Source organism: Lipophrys pholis, assembly GCF_963383615.2.
Source record: "Lipophrys pholis genome assembly, chromosome: 5".
NCBI classification, from domain to species: domain Eukaryota; kingdom Metazoa; phylum Chordata; class Actinopteri; order Blenniiformes; family Blenniidae; genus Lipophrys; species Lipophrys pholis.
The window spans coordinates 22,047,443-22,064,526 of NC_137628.1; the positions used below are offsets into that span (position 1 = coordinate 22,047,443).

The 17,084-nt window shown below is 42.7% G+C and overlaps 1 protein-coding gene across 1 annotated transcript; it reads right to left on the reverse strand.

Annotated features, from left to right (window-relative positions):
* Window positions 1–252: 252 nt before the first annotated feature.
* Window positions 253–4,811, reverse strand: rps6 (ribosomal protein S6). Its single transcript, XM_080463369.1, has 6 exons — window positions 4,729–4,811; window positions 3,896–4,027; window positions 2,611–2,821; window positions 2,137–2,283; window positions 600–757; window positions 253–382 (listed from the first exon to the last, which is right to left on the reverse strand). The coding sequence occupies exons 1-6, from the start codon at window positions 4,732–4,734 to the stop codon at window positions 287–289; spliced, it is 750 nt and encodes a 249-aa protein (XP_080319495.1). The 5' UTR covers window positions 4,735–4,811; the 3' UTR covers window positions 253–286.
* Window positions 4,812–17,084: the final 12,273 nt, after the last annotated feature.

Here is a 17,084-nt window from a genome sequence, read left to right on the forward strand (position 1 = left end):
TTTCCAATGTTAAATTGGCTTATTTTATATGTAGAAACGTAACCTTGACCTGCGGGACAACGAACTCCAGCATTCACACCTTGCCTCCTTTTCTGGAAGGTACTGCTGAAATTCACTATCTAAACATTTTATGGCAAAACAGGCTACCTGAAGCTCCAATATCTTTCACAATATTCATGATCCACATTGAACCTTGAAGAATTGGGAACCTTCAGCAAAACTGAATTACTAATTCAATAAAGAGCCACAAACTTTTCAGCAAAACATTTTATTTGAATTGTGGATTTCACTTTTGGCTGGACTCTGACTTGGATGTGGATGCTCTCAGAGAAGAAAGGCGGCGCCTCTTGGCAATCTGTTCCTGGCGCTTCTCTTTGGCCTCCTGTTTAACAGAAAAGGGGTAACCGTGTCAGACAATCACAAACATGACCCCTTAAGTTTTAAAAATCCTGTCTATTGAACATATTCCCAAACTAAAATTTGAGTTAAATCATAAAAATGTTCCCTTTAATCTCCCACATTTAAGCTTTTACCAAAATAATTAGCACTTGGTTTCTTACAATCACAGTCACGATCAGAAGAAGCCAGATTTTACAGACCTTCATCCTCTTAGCCAGCAGCTTGGCGTAATCGGAGGCCTCCTCCTTGTTCTTCTGGGTGCGCTGTCTCTTGAGGGCGATGCGGCGGCGCTTGTGCTGCAGCACACGAGGCGTCACCAGTCTCTGGATCTTGGGGGCCTTGGTTCTGGGTTTCTTGCCTGTCGGGGTGAGAGGACGTGAACACGTTACGTACTATTCATGACAAGCCAAGCTGTAGAGTCGACGTAGGTCAATAAACTTCACCATCATGACTGCATCACAACACATTTATACAAACTAAATTGATAATAAAATATATATTTGTCACATCAGGAAGCAATGAGAGAGCCAAGCAGTTCAACCATCCACTGTCAGGTCTGGTCGGATCTTGTCAGCAGCTCTACAGTTACTTTAGCGACACCATGTCCCCCCTTAATGATTACTGATCAATCAGAAAAGGTCCACAGGTGTGCATTACTCAGAATTCAAGTCAGCATACATATAAATTATTTCCCTTTTAAAAATATTAAACCTTCAGAGGGTCAATGTCACCAACCAAAGCCTCCACTAATACAGCACCATCATTGAAGCAAAGGTTAGTGTAACAGCTGACTATTGTGGCGAAAGTGTTCAGTTTGGGTAAGACTGAGGTTTGTCACCTGCAGCATCTGTTAAACGAGGTACTTGAATTTAAAGGGCCATTGCTTCATCCTAAGGGCAGACAATGGTGAACACTCCAACACTTCAAAATAAGACTGGACTCATTTTACAGGCCTTTTAAAACTGCTCATGTGTTGTGGTCATCGTTAAGCTGCTGTCGGCTTGATGCACAGAATAGGAGAGTGCCACAGTTCATGTGACCCATTCTTGAATTTTAGCAGCTACGTGTCTTTGCGGGAAAAGTAAAACCAAATGTGTAGCCGGTATCAACACTCACTGACGCCCATGCACCCGATACCAGGACTACATCTTGTACATGACACCTGACTCACTCACCTTTTTATGTTCCACATTATGACATTAAAGCTATGTATTAAAAAACCAGAGCAGAGACTGACCTGATAGCTTTATGTTGACATTTGTATGCCCGCGCTATCATTCACATGCAATAAACACATTTTGATCTTGCCAAGATCTTTTGTTCATCTTGAATACATTTTGCCCTTTATCAAGGAGATTCAGATTTCAAGAACGTACTTTAAGTTTTGAGTCAAAATGTATTGAGAATATAGTTCTGATAAGAAGTTTTCCTTTAACGAAAAATGTAAATACTTGATACACACTATCACAATGGTCACTTTAGAGACCATGCCAATAAAAATACTTGAAAGACTGACAACCCCCCCCCCCCCCCCAAGCGAAACTAATTCAATCATAAAAGAAAAACAACTTGGGAAAACAGAAGATTTCAAAGCTGAGCAGCGTCTGGATCCTTGACGAGTTGGTTAAAGAGGCAATTTCAAACTTTAGTGTCTGCTATACCCATTCCAGATTTAATCACCTATCACCTGTAGGCCCTTTTATACCTGAAGTTTTGATGAAGCAGTTTTAGATTTACCTTCTTTAGTCAAAGGTCTCCTCACAACGTACTGCCTAACATCATCCTCCTTGGCCAGGTTGAAGAGCTTGCGAATCTTGCTGGCCCTCTTGGGACCAAGACGGCGAGGGACGGTGCTGTCGGTCAGCCCGGGAATGTCCTTCTCACCTGAGAACAAACATCCACAGGATGAGCAAAGTGTAGCCGACGGAAGCCCACAACCTACCAATTCACAGGAAATCCATAAATTTTAAAGAGAAAGTCATTAATGCCCCAACTGTAAGCAATGGAAGAGCAAAGCAGTTCAACCATCCACTGTCAGGTCTGGTCGTATCTGGTCAGCAGCTCTACAGTTACTATGGCAACACCATGTCCCCCCTTAATGATTACTGATTAATCAGAAAAGGTCCACAGGTGTGCCATCAAACTATGCAAATTAGTTTACTATTCCCTCTAAATACTCAGAGGAGTTAAAAGAAAAGTCAAATAAGGTACCCTTCTTGACGATCACCAAGTTCAGGACGCTGAGGTTGGCGTCAACGATGCAACCGCGAACAGACTTGCGCTTGCGCTCGCCAGTCCTGCGAGGACGGTAGCAGGAGTGACCCTTGCTGAGCAGCAGGCGAACACGGCCGTGGGTCAGCACACCCTGCTTCATGGGGAAGCCCTGCTTGTCATTGCCTCCGCTGATGCGCACCACATAACCCTGCAGGAGCAGACACACTGAAATGTTACTGAACAGGAGTGACAGTCCCACACAAACAGCACGTGATTCCACATTTGTTTCAATTCGATTTCGCGGCAGCTGTAACAGAAGTGAGAGAGTGGTGCTGTTACAATCAGTCATTGGGGAGTCTGATTGCATCTTTAGCAGCTCTACAGTTTCTTTAGCAACACTCGGCTCTACCCTCAATAACTACAGATCAGTCATGAAGGGTATCATGGTGTGCCAGGGTTCATGCCGCCTAAACGTCGAGTCCTCTTTATCATTGTTCCATAATCTAGGTCTTAATACAGCCTGGATGGTTTATGGTGTGCAAACATTTGGCAGATTTGGCCTGATCAAAGCAAATTTAGGTACAATTGCACTGTTGGTGCAGTGAATGAAATAAAACATGAAGGCTTAAGTACAAACTGGTACCTGTGCAGACCAAAAACTGTTGGTCTTAGTGGGTCTCCAGAATCTCTGACAATTATAACTCTGAAATGCTGCAGGACTGTCACCTCATTATTAATATGCTTACATTATTTGAAAGATTCTATTGCTTTAAGATGCTAAAAATCTCACAATAATCACAGAAGTGCATCAAATCTAGTAGAAAGCGTCTTTGTCCAAGTTCTGATGTTAAATATATGAAAACTGTTCACATACATGTCACTTCATTAAAGTCACAGAACATTTAGAAAATCTCAACTTCATTATAGTTTAACTACACACTTAATCTTTAAGACTGCATTATTTGATGACCAATTTCTTTAATCAGACCAAACTTGTAATGTGCCAGCACATCCTCTGAAGTCTCCCTGTTCCAACACATAAATCATACAAATGAAGGGTTCTGACTTCAGGAGCCATCGATGAAGCTCAAATCATGTGCAGTACATAGTTTGTGAAGGGTAGTTTCAATTCCTGCACAGTCATAGTTAAGAATCCACTCTGGACAAGTTTGCGTTAGAATACTTACAGGTAAATGTGTTTCAATTGGGGAATGTTCATGATCGCCCTAGGCTTGAAGACCATACCCACAGCTTTGACCAGATTGAAGGATGCCATGCTTACCTTCCACTCATCGCCCAGAGGGTCAGCAGACACCTCTGTGGCCATACGCTTCTCATAGAAAGTACGCAGTTTGCGCTCATCATCAACTTCAATCAGCTTCTGGCAGCCGGTAGCGGGAAAGGAGATGTTTAGCTGTGGAGTGGAAATCAAACTGTGAGCAAGGAGGAAGAAGTACGTGAACGCAATTCAACTTGCTATTCATACAGCATCAGTCATTTCTAGGTCATTTTATTTATTTATTTTTTTTTTTTTTTAAACAGAGAACCCCTACAAATCCACGTGAGCAAGAAAAAGTGACAGTGGAAAGTAAAAACTCCCTCTAACTAGAACTGAGGAGTTCACTCTAACTCTGATGCAAGTTTAGTATTTTGAGTCAATGAATGAAAAACGCTTTTCTTCTTTGGAATTGCCTCCACGAGACAAATATGAGAATGACCGAGCTGGATCTGGAAGCAGTGAAGCTCCGAGGCCTTGATCTTAACTCCACTGCCGGCTAAGCTCACATTAGCTAGTCTCAGAGCTCACTATGATAGTTTTACGTAACACCGCCATCATACGGCGGACAGAATCAATACGTCTGGCCTGGAAAATGTGCACTTTCCTTTAGAGACATTAAAGACTGAACCCCGGGTCACATTTTCCTGTGTGCCGCCATGTTTCTTTACTATTGGGCTAACGATCGCTGCAATCTAAGCTCATCCAGGCTGGCAGCACGAATATAACATCATCCGACTGGAGCGATTGAAAGTTCAAAGTCATAGATACGATCTCAGGTGGATATTTTAAATGAAACATTTCTACATAAAGAAATACAGTTCGACAGATATTCGTACCTTCATTTTGCCAAACCGAACCACCGACGGTCCGCCACGGGAAAGAGGCCGGATATCCGCTACGAGCTTTCACATAGGGCCGCGAGTTATCGCGAGAACGGGGACGCAAAAAAGCGGAGCAGCGCAATTGTATTAAAGTGAACATAGTTTATGTTCGGGATGCATTCTTTTTTCATTCATATTCCAAATTCAAACAACCTCCTTTTGTATTTCTGTAGTTAATATTCCAATAATTACCAGGCATTGACAGATGCATCATATACGATATAAATGGATTACTTTAAGTAACAATTAATAACAATGTTTACAACAAACAATTGCGGAGCCACTGAGCATGCGCAAAAAGGGTGCGCAAGAGAGGGCATTGTGATCTGGAACATCAATAACTTCGTGGTTCAGACACTCCTTTTTGTATCAAATTAAAAATCTGATTATTGTCAGAGTCCAAAGCACAAAAACGATCATTTCCGTTTGTTTGGTCATTTAGATGGTTTTTTTTAAGATGTTGTGAAAGATGTTGTGTCTTCTTTTAAAATGAACACAACTTATTCTGAGACTATACATTTGGTCATTCTGTGTCTCTTTCTTTTAATTTTTTACATTATTCATGTCAATAAGTGGTATTGCTTTGCAATATTGTGTGTTTAATGTGAGTATGAGTACCCTAGAATTATGTTGTGTTTTTTGTCATGATTGTGCTTTTTTCTAGTTTTTGTCCCTGATATTGTGTTGTTGATTTCATAGGCACCTTGTTATGTGCCTTTTTGTTGACATGGGTCTGGTTAGGTAACTTTTTGTGGAAATTTCTTTTTTTCTGTAGTTAGTTTGTGAGAGCTTGTGTTGTGGTCTTATGTTATTTTAGTGTCTGTGATTTATTTATTTTGTAAAGTCTGCAGTGAACACCAGTCACATTATTAAGTATATTTGTGGTATCTGTCTTCACTTTTACAGCAGTGTGTAGTCTGTCAACCAGGGGTCCTAATTTCCAGGCCTCAACGGCCAACATCATGCAAGTCTCTCCCAGTCGCAACACACCTGAATGCAATAAGAAACTCATTATTGGGGTTTTTTACAAGCTTGATGATGACATCAACATTGGATTAAGTTCTGCTGAAGCTGGGAGAGAGCTCAATTAGCTCTCTCCCAGCTTCAGCACACCTTAATCAGGACACTGGCCCTCAAGGCCTGGATTTGAGGACCCCTGTTGTAGACGGTCCCTGCACTCTGATCACACAGCCAGCAGCGCATAGAGAACAATGTTGTTTCTGCTGCTCCAAAGGCAACTACTTTTGACAAAAATGAGCTTGAAGCATATTGTCTACCTCATACAGATGGGAACCAGGCGTCATTTGTGTGTTGATGACGTTTCGTTAAAGAGTTATTGATGCCGGAACTTTACCAAGCTGCTCTCTGCAGGTGTGTCTGTTTCTGGATCTAATCCACTAATTAACTACAACTTCTGGCATATCTGAACTGTCTCTGTATCTGAGCCTTTGTTTACTTTCCATTGTGACAGGCAAAGAGCCGTATGTGGCTGGTGAGCCACGGGTTGGCCATCTCTGGTTTACGCCATTTGGACAACCTGAGGATACCTTACTATATAATCACAGAAGCATTCCCATTCAGTAGGTTCCAGACACTAACATGTTGACCAAACAAACATTAAGCTGAGTGAGGCTGTTACGACTGCAGTCGTATTTGTGTGTTTTCTGTGTCCTGTGTGATTCTCCTTGTCAATCAACTATGCAAATAGGGCTCATAGGTACCCGGTTCATAAGGAGGAAGGACTACGTCGCCAGGTGGCAGAGCTCGGATCAGAGGGGCGGAACCATCTTTCATTCTGTCAAACAGCTAGAGTGTAGTGTGTGCTTTTGTTGACGTAAGCTGTAACTTTCGACTTAAATCTTTTTTCTCTTGTTTATTTTAGGTAGGAAGGAAATACTTTGTGTTTCTTTTCTTTTTGTTTGTTAGGCAAGTTTTACCCCTGATAGAACAGGGTGATTTTTGGCTACGATTCCTAATTTGTTTGTTGAACACTATAGCACCTTGTAAATAAATTCACTTTTGTACTGAGAACTAGATTATTGTGGCTGTTTGGACCAATGGAGTGACGACAATTTGATGTTGCACTCCAGTAGCTCCTAGACTGGGGTGTCACAAAGCTCTGATGTCATGCAAAGCCTGCATATTGTACCAAATCTAAACCAAGCACAATACCAAACTCCAGAATGTTTCCTAAACATATATGACTACTTTAAAGTGCAAATAAACACGCTTGCATTCCATTGAGCATGATAAAATATATTGAAAAGACAAATCACACATTTTTATCATTTGCAGTGTAAAAACTTTGTAATTTTGAAACAATATTTCAACAGATTTCTTTAAAATAATGGGTTCTTGTTAATGAACAAACCATGGATGTGACTTACTTGCAGCATTGGGTAGATTTGTGCATTACTCAAGCATTGTTTTTCACTATTTGTTATATTTATGTCTATTATGCAACAATCGGGTGAAAATATATTTTACCAGAGTAATTAATTAAAACATACCCATAAGCACTAACCTCAGTTTTTTTAATGTTATAATTGAATCATGTATCGTGTTTGTGTTCAAGAAGGGATGCAGAAGTAAACAAATATGTTCACTTACCACATAAAAGATTAAAAACCAGAAACACAAGTGGACGTGGGCTAGTGAAGTGAGAATAAACTATTGCATTCTAAGCATTAGGTCATCCATCCATCTTCTCCTGCTTATCCGTTTCCGGGTGGCAGTCTGAGCACTGTCATCCAGATCTCATTGCACCGATTAAGAACCTTTCCTGCAGGTAGTGAGCCCACGGGAAAGCATTAAGTCATTGTAAAGCAACATTCAGGCGTGTGTGTACAGGATTAAAGGTAGCACGCCTGTTTGACATCGCAATATGACACCAAGAAGGAAGAAACACAAAACAAACTACAAAAGGAAACTTGATCCCTTGTCGCGGCTGAAAAGCATTGTGCGAGTGCAAAAACGACAAACTAAAACTGCATGATGCCCGTTTGACCGAAGGAGGGAGTACGAGGACTCTGTGCTCCAGAGCCAGCAGCTTGCCAGTGGACGAGACTGCGGATGCGGAGGTGGGGAGTCATCTTGTCGCGTGTGAGGACTCTCTGCTCCAGAGCCAGCAGCTGTCAGTGGACGAGCGGAAGGGGGAGTCATCTTGTAGTGTGTATGAACTCTCTGAATCTCTGCTCCAGAGCCAGCAGCTGTCAGTGGACGAGGCTGAGCGTCACGACGAGTCGGGGGCTTTGTGGACGGGCGAAGGACTGCCTCGAAAATTCAGCTCTGCGGCGGTTCTCACATTATGGGTACATCCAAATAGTCCCTCCTATCTCCTTTCCTATCTATGTTCCCTTAACCCCGGAAGTGTTTAAGTGGCGGCCAAACTACGGACCGTCCTAATTCTCAATAAGCTAAGGAAAGGAGGCTCAAAACTTCCTTTAGCAAAGGAAACCTTGATGCATCCGAGCGTTCAGGGAAACTCAGGATGCAATAATATGTCTTGAACAACTTTAAATAATCTAAAACTCATATCCCAACTATGAATGTTATGCGGATGTTGTAAAATAAACATCGTAAAGTAAGTTCTATAAAGTCTATTCTCAGTTTGTATTAGTTATTTACTCACCTGTTTTCCTTTGATTTCAATTCAAATCTTGTGATATTTGAAATTATATCAGCGTTCAGAGGCACGGGGGAAAGTGTTATAAATGCTCTTTTTGTAGTCCATTTTGGAAATGTGTAGTTTCCCCCTATGGATCTGGTAGCCTGACCGCCTGCGCAAGCCCCGCCCCGGACAGCTCTGGTAGCCCGGACAGATCTGGTACCTACACCGGTGCTGGCTCTCGGTCCGACGTGGACACCAGGTCTGGTCCGCCTGACGCTCAAGGTATGGGTGACGTCACGTGTCACTATTGTAAGAGGCAGGGGCATGTCGTCGCGGCTTGTCCGGTTCTAGTGAAAAAGAACGCTAAAGGCCCCTGCATACTCCCTTTTTGAACCCATAGGAACAAGAAGAAAATTCGGCAGTGACGTCGGGCAGCTGCCGAAGAAAAAGCTTTTTCGGCAGGATTGTTCATACTCCGATAAGAAGCTGCCGAACTCGCAGGCCACGCCCCCTCGCAGAAGCCACATGTCTGTGATGCGGCGTTTAAACTTTTCAACTGAACAGTTTATTTCTCGCCTCCAGTGCTTTCAGTAATACATTTCTCTGAACTTTTTCAGTAATAAAAGAGAGTTTTTGTCCGAGCGCGATGTTGGTCTGGTATTAACTACAGGAGATGACAGCTATTCGTGATGCGTTCAGGTGCATCATGTAAAAGCCTGGACATTTTAACGAGCTGCGGCGCTCGTACAGTAGCGATGTTTACAAGCTAAATATGATTAAAATATGACTGATAGTCATGAGCGAACTGGAACACGCATGCGCAGTGCAGAAGTTTCGGCAGTGCGGCACCCACATAGTTCGGCCAGGGTGGTTGGCACAGCCGAAACAAATGTCTTCGGCCAGAGGGAGCTGGCCGAAGGAAATGACGTCATTTTGTTCGGCAGGACCCCGCACTGGCGAACTTTCGTCTTGTTCTTATGGACTATGAAGAGGCCTTCAGCCGGTGGCTTCAGTCCACACTGTGTGCCCATCGAGTGAGTCTCAAAAACCCAATGATCTTGCTGCCGAAAAGCCTTTTTTGATGAATGGATTTGTGTCTCTATAAGGAGCAAGGTCCCGGTGATGATCCTGCGTGATACGGCAGCCTCTGTCATTTATCCTTGCGCGGGTGTTTCCGTTGAGTCGTGCTACGGCTGTTGGTTCATACGTTCGGGTGCGCAGCTTTAATATGCGGGACATTGATGTTCCCCTGCACAGAATTGTGCTTGAGTCGGACCTCTGGTCGGGAGACAATGTGTGTGCGTCCAAGCTTCCCGATATCGGGGGTGTCGATGATAATGGGGAACGACTTGGCTGGAGGCAGGCTGCGAGTTACCCCGAAGTGACGCCTGTCCCTGTTTGTGAGCGTCCGGACCAGTTCGCGCGGGTTTATCGGGACTTGATAACGTCTGGGGCCGTGGCGCACGTGGTGGCAAACACGTAAACCGACTGTGACTAGAAGGAGCAGTGGGGAAACCAGGAGCGACCACACCGGATGGGGGTGGCTTCCCACGATTCGGTCGATACAAGAGCAACAACGAGCCATTTTGGTGGCTTGAGTGACAGATGCGCCGAGCCGCGCGTCACTCTGGTGACAGTGGACAGGAGCTGTCCAGTTCAGCACCACCAGGTGTGGATGGCTTCGTGGTGGCGTTGACTTGAGAGCAGGTATTGTAATCATACATATTTGTGCGAGGACAATGTGGTGGCAGACGCTGTCCTGTCTTTAATTAATGGGTCCGTTGGGTGTTTTCTTTCTGGGTAGTTTGGCGTGGCTGTACCGGCCGTACTGTTTTCACTTTTTATTTTCCCTCTGGGTCTAGTCAGGGTTCTTGTTTCTTTCCGTAGCTCGGTGTCGGTACTGGTTCGGCGGCCCTGGACAGGGTTGGGCCATTGCCGCACCTGCCTGTTTCGTTTGGCCGGGCAGTCACGCCCATTTTTTCAGTTAAACTTTTTCCTGTTCCGTTTGTTTGTTTGGTTGTTTTTTTTTGGACAGGTGGACGAGGCTCTCGTAAAAAGAAATCAAAGAAAATAAACTGAATGTGTAAAAACTTATGCCCTCGTCTCCCGTGTCCTAAAATATGTTCCCTCCCTCTTTGGGGTCGTAACAGACAGCATTATAAAAACAAGTCGGACAAGACGAGCAATGTGAGAAAATGGTTCGGAGACACAAATATGCTCCACTGTCAACATTGTTTTGGTGGTTTCTTTTTAAATTATTATTATTATTATTATTATTATAAGGGTCTTTGTAAGTACCTTGCAGGAAAGTTATAAAACTATTTGTCAATAAAAAATATGACTTGTAAATCTTGGACTTACTTCCTAAAGAAATGTCAACAAAACGGTAAAATGTACCAAATGTGATGCTGAACAGAATTGCTACATTTTTGGATATCAACAGTGGTGAAGTATTAGCCGGTTTGTATCCCTGTGTATTTCCCTGCAACTTTGTAGTTGTCATTTTCAGGAAGAAATATGACCCTTAATGTGGCTCCTGACACATCAAAACTTTACACAAAATGTAAAGTCATTTGTTCTCTTTATTTCTTTCAACAACGCTTCTTGGTAATTGATCTACAATTTAAAGCCTATTTCTTTCTCACATTCATGAGAAACGTGCACATATAAGCAAGTGTGATAACAGTTCAATAGTTCATCTTTTTACAACAAACTGTTTGTGTTGGTCTCTCAAAGTGAACAAGCTGATCCCACGAGCGTCCATTAAGGTTGACGTCAGGACGCTGCCATGTCTCTCTGTCCTATCCACCCCACAGTTCCAGGTAGTCTCTGATAACACCTGCTCTGAGGGGGGACCTTGTCTGTGGAGTCACCGGGGGTCCGTGTAAGTTTTGTTCATTGGGTTTTCTGTTCAGAAAAGGAAATAAAAAAACCCATGAGTGGTTATTTGATTTAAAAAAAAGAAAAAAAAAGAAAACGAAGACTTTTTTCTTTATCATGGCCAAGAATACATGTTCTTTACAAGTGTACCACCAATGACCAAGGTAATCCACCAAATACACATCCCCTTACTTTTTTTTTCTCATGTCGTTTATTTCACTGGCATTTCTTACTCAACACCCACCCATGCGCGTGCCCTTCTTGGCGTGCACGAGCATGCTTCCAGCGTTGTCTGTCAGTTTCTCTCTCACACTCGCGCAGCATAACTTGAGAGTTGGAGGAGCAGCAGGTAGCACGATCCGTGCAGGTGGAGGAGCATCTCTCCAGCTCCTGCCCGCAGCACCATCCTCAGCTCACCTCCCGGGACCGGGGACACGGGACCACGATGGACGCAAAGCGACTGGACACCGTGTCTGCGCGCGTGGACGCGGCTGCGTCTTCAGCTGGTAGGACAGGACAGCCGGTGGCATGTTGCGTGTGGACTATTTCTCTACCTGCTAAACTACTATGTCATGTTGCCTTTGTCGATCTGGCAAATTTCATGCAGATCTTTAAAACCTCGTGTTCCGCTGTGAAAAGGCAACCTTAACTTATTTCTCGTGCATGCTGCTGAAAGGTAGTGTTTACTTCTTTTCAAGGTAATTATGTTTGGACTTTTGCCTTCTCTTGGAAGAAACAAATATTAGTTGGCTGGTGGTACATTGGTAATTGGGCGTTATTCTCTCTTTTTTGTTGTTGTTTTAATTAAGGGAAGTCACGGTTTAGTTCCATTAAGCTTCCAGGTAAAACTAGGTCGCAGTAAAGCAGTGTGTTCATGAACGCGTCCTTAATTAGCACACCTGTGCACGTGTTCACTCTAGTTTAAAAAAAAAAAAAAAAACCCTAAAGGCATAAACCGATCAACTGACCATACAACTGACTTTATATATTTTTTTCACACATTAAAGGAGACATATCATGCTTTTAAATCCTTACTTTTTACATATAAATCATACAGTTGTGGTCTATATAAAGCGGAACTGCAATGCTTGGGTCTGAATTCCTCATTATTATAGCTCCACAGGCCCCTTTTCAACCCCTTTTCTGATGTGCTTCTGAGAGCAACTCGTTTTGGGGCGGTCTCTTCAAATGCAAATGAGACACTTCATACCCCTCCTCCTCTCCAGGTTGCAGAGGTGATACTCGGTTCAACGTCACCCTGTTCGGCCATCTTTGTAGTTTGATAGAACAGATACAATTATCTAGCGGCGCAGAAACTTTATATTCACACATTATTTACAAAATGTCAACAACGGAAGATTTGTCCATCCAGCCATACATGTTGGAGCCAGAGTCGGACCCGGCGGAGCGAGATGAAAATGACGATGATGCACCTACAGAACAACGTCTTCATATGGATGTAACGCAATGCTGTGTTACTATATTTACACTAACTTCTCCATCCATGCCCACTACTACAATACTGCCTGTATTACAACGACTATTTAACACAGAAGTTACATTATAATCTAAAACGAGCACACAGCGCTAACATATGAAGACGGTGCAACTGCTAATGCTAACAAAACAATGACAGGGACGTCTTATCATCACACTTTTTAGCGTTATATACAGCTTACCGAAGTGCTCTGTTCGTTGTCTCCATAGATAGAAGAAACTGACCGCTCAATCAGACCAAGTCTTTCGGCAAATCCTTCTTTATACTGGCGGAGGTTGTTGAAGCAGTCGTCCTTAAAGTGATTCGCGCACACAAAAATGACCTTACCCACAGATGTGGGTACATTTCTGTGAAAAATAAAACTCAACCAGGCACTTCGAAAAGGTTCTGATGCTGGGAGACGGTGTAACGAAGCTTGTGGGTTACTACATCCAACAACCGAACATTTCGACTTATCCTCTCGTAACTTCGGTTGGACTACAACATCGCAGCGAGAAACAAAAATGGCGGATTGCTCGAAATGTCGATGTCCTAATTTGGCAGTTCCGCTGAGAATACTGTGACGTCATTGTTCAAAAAACGTAATAGAGAATAGAAAAATCGAAACGGATCGCAAAATATGACCAAAACAGAATATAAAGATATCAACGGAGCACCTGAAGAGACTACTTTGAACTTTTCTGTACTTCTAAACACTCTAAATATACAACAAAATGCATTTAAGGGCTAAAAAAGTGGATTTAGCATGATATGTCCCCTTTAAGTGATAATACAAAATATATCATGATAGTTAGACTTTACTATATGTAAAGACTTATTCACTAAAGTTAAGAAAAAGAAAAATCCTTCCAAAACCTCATGTTTGAAATGTTCATTTTCAAATGTGTTTCAATATCTCCCCTATAAAGGGTTACCAATGATGATATTCCAATGTTTGGACAAATCAGTTTTAAGTTAGTTTTGTTTATGGATCAAGTCATTGTGACTTGAAATTAAATTGTTTTATCATTCATTTTAACTTTAGTAAGCATGGCAGTGTTATGTGATTTTTTTTTTTAACCATTTATTTGATCTCACAGCTTTAAATTTGGGTTTGAGCTTAAGCGTCCCAGAACAGTTATTTTAGATAACGTACAACTAACAATGTTCCGATAATGTAATTTAAATATGGGTGCGCCTGGGCATCTGTAACAAACAAACAAGAAAAGAATAGATCTAGACATTATACATTCAGTGGCCCAGCTGTACTCCTGCACCCCCACCCATCTCCACCCCCCCAGTACTTGGCTGCCATCCAGAATAATGATCACTCAGTTATAGTCCATAGGTTTCCCCTCAGGCTCCTCGCTGCCTCACGGAGTCGGAGGAGCAGTTAGCTGCTCATCTCTCCACTCTCAGGTTAATGTTTGTTTGCACACCTAATTGACTCCTAATTATCCCTTGTTAAAGGTGTTCCTCATACTTTAACCATTCTGAGCAGATTTGGAGTGTGAAACAGTCTTTGCTGTGCTGAATATGTAATAGTCCTGTGGGTGTGAATGATGGGAAGCAATGCATTTACTTGAGTAACACTCTGTGGTAAAAGTTACTGACGGCATTCGTTTGATTAATACCTCAAAAAGGTTTTGAATATTTCAGATTTTGAGTATGACCGTGAATGGGATTGCCACAGTTGTCCTTTTCGATGTTGTGAGATTTAGAAAATAAACTTGGCTGAAAAGTTTCGATTTACTCCCTGCAGATTGTTTTCCCGTTGGCTGTATTTGCCACTCCTTAACATCATTCTGGTGTTGTTGAGTTTCTTTTAGACTCGAGGTTCACTCATGGGTCTTGATGTATGTAGGGATTTCCTATGATTTCAATCACTGACAGTCACACAGAGAAACAACATAACACTTGCTTTTTTTTTTTCTCCATTGGGCATTTTCTCTCTCATCACACTCCCCAAAAGTTACGTAAAATGTGTGCTCGTTGTTTTCTTCACTGTAGCTGCTGCTTTATGTTTCACCGTAGACATATTTACAGGTGTGGTATCCCTTATGAATGATCGTGCGCACAGACAATTATTTGGAATTAAGTTTAAACTGATATTGGCAACTTTAAAACCACTTTCAGAATCTCCCATATCCAATTTTTTTTTTTTTCACATCTTTTGGCTGATTGCTGAAGTGTGTGAGTTGGTTCATCAATGTGACCACATCTTATTCAAATCCGTCTCCAGCCACTTCAAAGGATCCTAAACTGCTGGGAACATCTTTGTGAGCCTGTATTAGTGATGCGGCGGAAAGCAAATTGCCCTTTGGTTGATGAGCTGAAAATCAAGAGTATCCCCCGAGAAAATGAAAGTGACCTTACAAGGTAAACCTGCAGATAGGCTGTATTCCTTTGTATGCTTGGCTGCCACAGTGACACGCATCCTCACACAGAACGTGCCCCCAAATCCCACCAGATGCTTGTATAGTCACCCGCGCGGCGTCTCTGTCCACGCAGACCGATAAAGACCCTCTGTTATCTTGAGATGGCAGCCAGGCGCCGTGGCTGAATAATTTATGGACGCGTTCCAACACTTTGAGTAAAACTGCACACACCCGCAGAGGGCAGGGATGTGGTAAAAGGTTTGTGTTTGTGCAAATCCAGAGGTGTGTGCCGGTGTCTATGTGTGCGCCTTTTTTTTTTTTTCCTCTTAGCGCCGTGTGTCGTTGTATTCACTTTGTCATACCTTTCTCAAGTTAAATGTTTTTTTTTCATCGCTAAAAGTGGAAGCTACATGCGCCTTAATGTCACACTCCATTTACCAAGTGGGAGTGAGCGTGAGAGACACCAGGCAAATGTGAACTGATGGACTGTCCGCAAGATTCATTTTCATTATGCTGAGTTGCCTTCTCCTCAGAGCTTAGCCGGTTCCCCACGAAAAAAAAAAAAAAAGTGCTGAAGCCTTATTTATCGAATAATTACTTACGAGGACGGTTGTGTAATTGGAGTGGGATAATGACTTAATGCTGTGATTGACAGATAATTGCATCAGCAAAATTGTTAGGTGGGTGTTGGAGTGCTTTTATTTTTCAATTAACCTTTGAAACCAGAGCTGTTTGAGTTATTAATAGAAATTAACCAATTGCATGATGGGTCAACATGACATCTCCACTAGATAAAGAAGCTTCTCTCAGTGCAAGGGTGTTTAAACTCCGACTGAGCAACAAGAAAGACAGACGGACGACAAAATGACGCTGTAGGCATAGACATATACACTAGACGCCTCACCGACTGGCAGGAACATACGTCAGGGCGTCCGCCATCTTGTGAGTGTCATTTGTCAGGACGTCAGCAACGATGCCGCATCACTGTACTGCGTTTGGTTGTGCTAATAGACAAAATCAGGACAATCGACTGCGTGGGATTACCTTCCACAGGTAGGAAAAACATATTTTTTGTTGTCGCTGTGTTCAGCTCATATAATATTAACTTGGGATATAGATGAGCTGGAGCCGTGGGAAATGCTCTCTATTCCCTGGCTTAAGCTCACCCTCAAACAACAACACCAACAATATCAACATCTATTGGGTTCATCTAACGGAGGCTATTTTAGTTGCAGTGTGTAGAATATTACATTTAAAAAGAAATCCGTTGCTTTTAACTGAACTGTGGTCATATATGACGGCTACTGACTAACTTTTTGCGCATTTGAAGGTTTCCCACCAACCAAATGGCGAGGAAGCAGTGGGGGGTCGCCCTCCCAGTCAAGAGATGCCAGTGGGGAAAACCAAGATGGTGGTGTTGCGGGCGCCGCCATATTTATTTCTAGGTCGCCACCATCTTGAAATGGTGCTATGCGGAAGCATGGACGGAAATGACGCGCCGGAAGTGACGTATGTAGAAGCCGACCCACCGGATGTGACGAAATGGACTGACCGTGAAGGAAGATACGTACACGAAAGCCGACCCACAGGAACTAACGTGCGGACCAAACATGCAGGAAGTTACGTAGACGACACGCAAATGCCGGAAGTGACGTGGCGAGACCCACTCGACCTAAATTAAATCGGCGCACATTTGTTTTTTCGTCTTTGGATTCTTCACACGTGTACTCGAAGCTCAACGGAGTAAAGGATTTTCTTCTGTTAAGGTAAACAATTGCTTTCTTGTCTATGTAGAACATATCAGCCTGCACTAATAAGAATGAAATGGTAGCTGTAGTTATATCAGTATTAATGAGAGTAGGAATAGTTTTATAGTTTTGTTAGGAGCAATGCACGTAAGATCAGCTCGAATGTTTATGTTGCTCTTTCTATCTTTGTCCCATGTGTTGGTTTATTAAAAACCTCT